An 8,226-nucleotide genomic window follows, 5' to 3' on the forward strand; every position below is an offset into this window, starting at 1 on the left:
TGTTTAACTTATTCATTACGTGGGGAAAAAAATGCCACCGCAAGCTCGTTTGGCCTGTGAACACTGCAGAAGGTCATTTCCTAGGCCACCAAAGACCCACCAAGGAGAGCATCCCTCAAAAACTCCGCCCCGCGGACGCCAAGGCCCGCCTTTTTCTGAGGACGCAACCCACCGCGCTGCCGGGCCCGGGCTCACGCGTCGCACAATGAACTGCGCCTGCGCCAGCAAACGCCCCGCCCCTCCTCCCCGGTCTTCTATAAAGCCTCGAGCTTCTCCTCGCGAGAGAATTCGTTCTCATGCTCGCTGCAGGGGTCGGAGGTCAGAGCGAGCGTCTCGCGGGCCGTAGGAGGAAGATGGCGGTGGAGTCGCGCGTTACCCAGGAGGAAATTAAGAAGGAGCCGGAGAAACCGATCGATCGGGAGAAAGTATGGGGTCCGAAAAGAGGTGGAGGTGGGCCCGGCGGGGCGGAGAGCGCGGCCTGTGTGAGGAAGTCGGCGGTGTTTTGCTCCCCGGGCGATTCGGAGGCCGCGGCGTCTCCAGAGGGGAAAGGAGCTCCGGACTCGCAGCCGCTTTCTTTAACTTCTGCCCTTCCTTTTCCTCCTCTCGCTCCTAGACGTGCCCGCTGTTGCTGCGTGTTTTCACCACCAATAACGGCCGCCACCACCGAATGGACGAGTTTTCCCGCGGAAACGTACCGTCCAGCGAGCTACAGATCTACACTTGGTGAGAGCAAGGGGGGTCGCGGGGTCGTGGCGGGGGGTGGGGGGTCAGGCATTAACATTAATGTCTTATGCCAGTGAAGAAATATCCTACTTGGTTTTGCTTTCTCTTACTCGGGGTCTTTGGGCCCAGCTCTCAGAAAGTTAGAGGTTTTAGCTGTTAGGTAAAAGGGGATTCGCCCATCTTGTAATACTGTTACGTTTAATGTTCAGAGTTTTGGGTGGTGAAGAATTGACGCACGCAAGATTGCTATCACTGTTGTGGCTGCTTGGTACAAATATAATATGCAGATAAATAAAATGCAGTAGCTGCCGTTAAGGGACTCATAGTCAAATAAATGGAAATCATGGGATATTTATCCTCAGGAGCATTTCTGTGTAATATTAAGCCTTGGGGGCTAAACATTAAAAAATCAAAAACCAATTGATTTCTGATCTGGTGCTTAATGGGAAAGCTTTTGATGTGTGTTCCTGAAGACTTGCCCCTGAATGTTTATCTCTTAGGTGTACCCTCTATACCCCCAAGTCTGTCTAGGGCCATTACACATTGCAAGCTTATCTTTAGAGCTGCATATATTTCTTTAGTTTGACATCATAATGACTGTTTAGTTGCAGTGAAAGGTTAATAAGTTTTAAAAATAAGTCTTGTGGTAAAGATATATATAACATTACATTTGCCATTGTGATTTCTTAAGTCTGTGAATCAGTTGCATCAATTATATTCACATCGTGCAACCATTACCTATTACCAAAACTTTTTCTCCCCGCCGCAGAAGTTCTGTACTCAGTAAGCAATAACTCTCCATTCCTGATAGACTCTAATATAGTTTATATCTATATGAATTTGCCTATTCTAGATACTTGTGTCTACTTGTGTAGTGGACTCATACAATATTTGTTTTGTCTGGCTTATTTCACTTAGTATAATATTTACAAGGTTCATCCATCTTGTTGCATGTAACACAACTTCATTCTTTTTTATGGCTGAATATTCAGTGTATCAATATACCACATTTTGTCTATCCACTTTTGTGTTGATAGGTACTTGAGTTTCCATTTTTTGGCTTTGTGACGCTGCTATGAACCTGGGTATACAAGTATCTGTTTTGAGTCCTTGATTTCAGTTCTTTTGGATATATACCTAAAAATGGGATTGCTGGATCATATCGTTATTATATGTTTAACTTTTTGAGGAACCGCCAAACTGGTTTTCACAACAGCTGCACCATCTTACAGTCCCAGAAGGGTGTGTAATTTCAAACTGCGAGTCCAGCATAGTAGAACTCGATTCTTTAAAGATCGGGACCTTATTTGTCTTTTGTAGGTACTTGTTAAATTTATGTAGTATGATTTTAGTTCAGCATCATTCCAGGATAAAGTTCCAGGAAGTTTGATGTAACTTACGAGGAAGAACTGTTACTAATGTATTGATGAAAACCTCTGTTCAGAGATTAAAGTATATACTTCTTCCAGCAGTAAGAGTTCCTATTTGCCAGGTGCTGTGCTTAGATGCTGAGGGTATGACGTAAAGAAGGTACTGCCCCTCCCTGCAGTAAGCTCAGTCTAATGGAGAAAGCAGATGAATAAATACTAATTAGGTAAGACTTTAGGGTGAAGATGGCAGAGTGAGATTGTTCCAGAGATCCTCTACTCCTAATCCAGAAAAAAAGTGCAGAAAAATTCTATCCCTGAACTGCAACCAAATAAGGAAAGACAACCTTATGTTATACCTCAAATTGATGGCAAAAGAAATATTCTAAAAGACTGAGTGGTTGGTGTGACAGCACAGAGCCCTGCCCCCTTTTCCAGAAGCAGTACTGAAGGAAGATTAGTCAATAAATCTTGGGAACTCTCCATTTGTAGAAGTAGATTGAGGGACTAAGTAGGCAGGAAATAAGTCAGAGAAAAAGGAATGGAGTCCGGAGGAGCCTAGCAGAAGTGAGTTGAGTTTGCCAAAGTTCAAGGCACTGTATGGAGTTGAGGGAACAAGCCAGACACCACATTAGTGGTCAGTCTCCTGTGCTTGGGTGGGGGGTCATTGAACAGGTTATTGAAAGAGAATTACCTAGGTAGCTGTATCAGGGTTCAGCTAGAAAAATGGAACCAGTAGGAGATCTGTATGAAGAGATTTATTACAGAGAATTGGCTTACATAATTCTGAGGGCTGTCTAGACACCTCTAAGTCCCCAATCTATGGGGCGAGCTCTAAGGAAGGGCCAGGCTGGAACTCTTAAGCAAGAGCTAAGACTGCCCACAGCAGCCTGAATTTCTTCTTCAGGGAAGCCTCCGCTCTGCTCGTAAGGCCTTTTCAACTAATTGAATCAGGCCAACTCAGATTGATTGAATGAGGCTGACTCAGATTATCTGGAATAACTTATATTTAAAGCCAACTGGTTATAGACTTGGACCACATACACAAAATACCTTCTAGTAACACCGTTGTTAGTGTGATTGAATAACAGGTTGTAGCTTTGTCAAACTGACCCACAAAACTAAGCCTCACAGTCACACAGCAAAGACTTGAGTCCCAAGAGAGCGCTTGCGTTCCTCATCCATGTACTCTAGCTTTGGACTAGTGGTCAAAAAGCAGCCCTGGCACTCCCAGCCGTTGGTCTAGGGAGACAGACCTCAGGTTGGAAGCTTGTAGGAGATTTCACAGTCAGAACTGATAACAGATGTAAACAAAATTCCCCAAGTTTGTTAGGAACAAGATGACAATATGGAAAGTATTTTTAGAAAGGAAGAAAGAACGCTTTCTGGTATACATCATAAGTATGTAGGTGTACCAGGGAATAACTGATGTGGAATAATTAATATCAGAAGATCAGGTTAAATAAAAACAAAATCAGTCTTGCCTCAGACTTCATCAGGACAAAGTTAAAATAGCCCGGGGAGGGGCGCCTGGGTGGCTCAGCCGTTAAGCGCCTGCCTTCGGCTCAGGTCATGATCCCGGGGTCCTGGGATCGAGCCCCTCATTGGGCTCTCTGCTCCGTGGGAAGCCTGCTTCTCCCTCTCCCACTCCCCCTGCTTGTGTTCCCTCTCTCGCTGTCTCTCTCCCTGTCAAATAAATAAAATTAAAAAAAAAAAAAAATAGCCTGGGGAATTATTGCAGAATAGAACTCTGACAGAGTAAATAAAAAGTTACAGAATTAGGAGGTGATAGGGGTAACTGAATCTTTATTTGAAATTTTATAATTCCTTCAATTTTACTTTTTTCTTCTGTTACGCAAATTTTATTAAAAATATGTATAATATTTGAAACAAATTATAGTTTTGTATTATAGCTCAGTATGTATAATATGCTTGATAATCTTAAGATTTTTTTTCTGTAGCATTGTGTATACATAAAAAAAGATACAGTGATGTTAACATCACTGGTTATTTCTGGTTGGTGAGATTTGGGATATAATTTATTACATTTTTGCATATGGCTTTCCCCTCTCTTTAAATAACATGGACATGTGTTAAGTGGAGAAAGGCAGTCATGCACAGCTTCTCACCTCTTCCTTGCATGGCATAAGAGTGACCTGGGGCTTGGAAAGGTTTTTTGTTTTGTTTTGTTTTGTAGTTTTTTTTTAAAGATTTTTATTTATTTATTTGACAGAGAGAGATAGCGAGAGCAGGAACACAAGCAGGGGGAGTGGGAGAGGGAGAAGCAGGCTTCCTGCCGAGCTGGGAGCCCGATGTGGGACTCGATCCCAGGATCCTGGGATCATGACATGACCTGAGCCGAAGGCAGACGCTTAACGACTGAGCCACCCAGGCGCCCTTGTTTTGTTTTTTGCAAAGAGATGAAGAGCCCTCAAATCCTGTGCTGGGCAGATGTCTTTGGGAGTGTCTTTCCCTGTTCTGGGTTTGATGTGTTCTTTGTTCTGCCTGTGTGCCATTGTATGGCACCTGACCTGCAGTGTCTGTTCTCAGAGGTCTTTTACCTGCAGCACAAGAAGGGTGCATGCAGACTATCTGGGCATCAGCTACAGGGTAAGACCTGCACTCTTCATGAAGCAGATCTTGTGCTGTCTTTTCTCATTGCAAGTAAAGCATCGTTCCCTCCGTTGTCTCTGTGAGTTGTGTCTGTCTTGGCATCCCCAGCACCTGCAAACTAATGCAGTAGGTTGATATCCTGGGATTGCTGCTTCAGGTGGTTGATCTCCTCCCCTGGTGGTGGGAACAGGTGTCACTTGTGTGACATAAGTTTTATACAGAAACTTTTAAAAACTGAGTTGGAGATGAGTCAAAGGCAGTTAAATAATGAGGTAGAAATCAGTGATGGTGGGGAATGGAGAAGACAATATGATCTGTATTTAGGAGGTAGAAACAACAGGATAGAGATGGGAAGAACTTAACAGTGCTTACGGGTTTATGGCCTGAGCAATGAAGTGGGTGATGGGAGGGTTTTTTTTTGTTACTTTTCTTTAAGTAGGCTCCCACCCAGTGTGGAGCCCAATGTAGGGCTTGAACTCAAGACCCAAGCTGAGATCAAGTCAGATGCTCAACTCACTGAGCCACCTAGATGCCCCAGTGATGTTAGTTCTGATGGTACTAGGAGAGAGCCAGGGCATGTTTTGTGGGGGAAGGCTCTTCAAGGAGTATCTGGTGTCCTTTGTTTTCATTTTATAGCCCCCTATAGGCAAAGTTGTTTCAGTTCCACATCATCCATTTCATTCTTCCAGTTGTCATGAAAGAAAACTATAAAAATTTACACTGTTACAGTTTGTTAACGATTTCCAAGATGCTCATATTTTGAAAGATTTTTCTAGGTTGTGCCATATTAGCTCAAAAGTCTGTTTTAAGTTCTGAGTTCAAATAAATATTTGCAGGACAAGAATATGTATTGTGAAAGGAACCTATGCTTAGTCCTAAAGAAAATTTCATATTTCATTGGTCTTTACGGCTCTATCTGCTGTAAAACTCTTAAGATTCCATCTTTAGGGGGCACCTGGGTGGCTCAGTCGTTGAGCGTCTGCCTTCGGCTCAGGTCATCATCCCAGGGTCCTGGGATCAAGCCCCACATCGGGCTCCCTGCTCAGCGGGAAGCCTGCTTCTCCCTCTCCCATTCCCCCTGCTTGTGTTCCCTCTCTCGCTGTGTCTCTCTCTGTCAAATAAAATCTTAAAAAAAAAAAAAGATGCCATCTTTAGAAAAAATACATCTTTATGAAAATGTTTTCCTGTCACTGATTCTAAGATGCATTCCAACTTTAGACATGGTGAAATGTGGAAAAGTACATGCTTTAGAAATAAGGAAATAAAATTATTTTAATAGTTTGGATTAATTTGGACTAATTACTCTTAAAGAAGTAAATCACTAGGCCAATAAGATGTTGCATAGCAACAAAAGATAGCAGATGTAATCCCTGAAGTCTTTTTTTTTTTTTGATTGGTGTATTTATTTATTTCTCTTTTTTTATTATTGACATATAATGTATTATTTGTTTCGGGTGTACAGTTCTGTGATTCATCAGTCTTACACAACACACAGCAGTCCCCACAACCCATACTCTCCCCAGTGTCCATCACCCAGCCACCCCATCCCCCAAACCCCCTTCCCTCCAGCAACCCTCAGTTTGTTTCCTGAGATTAAGAGTCTCTTATGGTTTGTCTCCCTTCCTCTCTGGTTTCATCTTGTTTCATTTTTTCCTCTTTTCCCCTATGATCCTCTGCCTTGTTTCTTAAATTCCACATATCCGTGAGATCATATGATAATTGTCTTTCTCTAATTACTTTGCTTAGCATAATACCCTCTAGTTCCATCCATGTTGTTGCAAATGGCAAGATTTCCCTTTTTGAGGGCTGTGTAATATTCCATTGTGTATATATACTACATCTTTATCCATTCATCTGTTGATGGACATCTGGGCTCTTTCCATAGTTCGGCTCTTGTGGACATTGCTACAGTAACATTGGGGTGCATGTGCCCCTTCGGATCACTACATTTGTATCTTTGGGGTAAATACCCAGTAGTGCACTTGCTGGGTCATAGGGTAGCTCTATTTTCAACTTTTTGAGGAACCTCCATACTGTTTTCCAGAGTGGCTGCATCCACTTGCGTTCCGATCCCTGATGTCCCTTTTAGCACTAATAGTCTGACTTTATAATTCATCATCATTTCAGTCATTGAGGCTGGTAAGAGGAGTTTATGGAGGCAGATAGGATTATTAGCTGCTTTAAAATCAAGTATAGGGGCACCTGGCTGGCTCAGGTAGAGCATACGACTCGACCTCAGTGTTGTGAGTATGAGCCCCATGTTGTGTGTCGGATTACTTAAAAATAAACTTAAAAAAATAAAAAATAAAATTAACTCAAGTATAAGACCTTGACAGCCACAATTCTAACAGGTTACAGTTCAGACACATAATTAACTCATTATATGTCAATATTTTTGTTATATTATTGTTATATTGTTGATTAATCAGATGTAATGTTTTCTTTTTAAAAAATTCAGGATGGATGCAACTTTGAAAGAGTTGACTAGTTTAGTAAAAGAAGTCTACCCAGAAGCTAGAAAGAAGGGCACACACTTCAATTTTGCAATTGTTTTTACAGATCCTAAAAGGCCTGGCTATCGGTAGGTAACTTTTAATTTTTAATTCCTATAATCTCTTTGGTTTTTATGTTTTAATTGATAGGAATAACCCCTCCCCTTTTAATGAATCTCTTTGGTGGGGGGAATGTAAATTTTATTAATATCTGATGTAGCTTAATGTAGTAATTTTTAACCATGCCATAACATAATGGAGCAAATCCAGTCCCGTGTTTACTTTGCAATGCATATTTAGTTTCATTGACTTGTGATCCATTAACAGTTGGGTCTCCTTTTCTGCAGAGTAAAGGAGATTGGCAGCACCATGTCTGGGAGGAAGGGGACTGATGACTCCATGACCCTGCAGTCGCAGAAGTTCCAAATAGGAGACTATCTGGACATAGCAATCACACCTCCAAATCGGGCACCACCTCCTTCAGGGCGCATGAGACCATACTAAATTTTATTTACTATTTCTTGAATTATTTTTCATTCAGTTATGTAAAATAAATTCTTTTTCTTCCCCTCATCATTGCCATTAAGCCTTCAAAGTCTAAAATTGTAATGCGTCTATCTAGGAATTAGATTTGGCTGTGTTATGGTATGGATATTAATAGAAATTCCATATGTTTCTGGTCCTTCTGTAAAATACGAAGAAAAGTGCTCTTAGCATTCTTTGTAAAATTGTATTGTTAAATACACGTGTGCAATCAACTGGAGTGTGAAAGTTCATGAAGGCATGGGAACAGGGTTTAATGTAGTATTTGGGGTTTATGCTGAGTAGTGGAGGATGGTATGTTAAAGCCCAAATGGGGCAGAGTGAGAAAGCCCTGGGATTAAGTAGAGGGCAAGTTTGTGGCCTGGACTGTTGCCTGCAGTTAGAACAAGGACGAGGTGGCATTTTGGAATAACATGAGCTGAGGCAAGTTGAAAAAGCCATGTGTGCTCGAAGAGACAGGCCTGCCTAAAGCAAGGTACAGCAACATA

At 42.0% G+C, this 8,226-nt stretch overlaps 1 protein-coding gene across 1 annotated transcript; it reads left to right on the top strand.

The window, feature by feature from the left end:
- The first annotated feature begins 266 nt into the window (after positions 1–266).
- SAP18 (Sin3A associated protein 18) lies at positions 267–7,953 on the top strand. The gene is made up of 4 exons (XM_081815415.1): positions 267–425; positions 614–723; positions 7,162–7,284; positions 7,543–7,953. Exons 1-4 carry the CDS (start codon positions 297–299, stop codon positions 7,697–7,699), a joined length of 519 nt encoding a protein of 172 aa, XP_081671541.1. The 5' UTR covers positions 267–296; the 3' UTR covers positions 7,700–7,953.
- The last annotated feature ends 273 nt before the right edge of the window (positions 7,954–8,226 follow it).

The sequence above is a fragment of the Leptonychotes weddellii genome, chromosome 3 (genome assembly GCF_054177405.1).
Source record: "Leptonychotes weddellii isolate Sample4059 chromosome 3, ASM5417740v2, whole genome shotgun sequence".
NCBI classification, from domain to species: domain Eukaryota; kingdom Metazoa; phylum Chordata; class Mammalia; order Carnivora; family Phocidae; genus Leptonychotes; species Leptonychotes weddellii.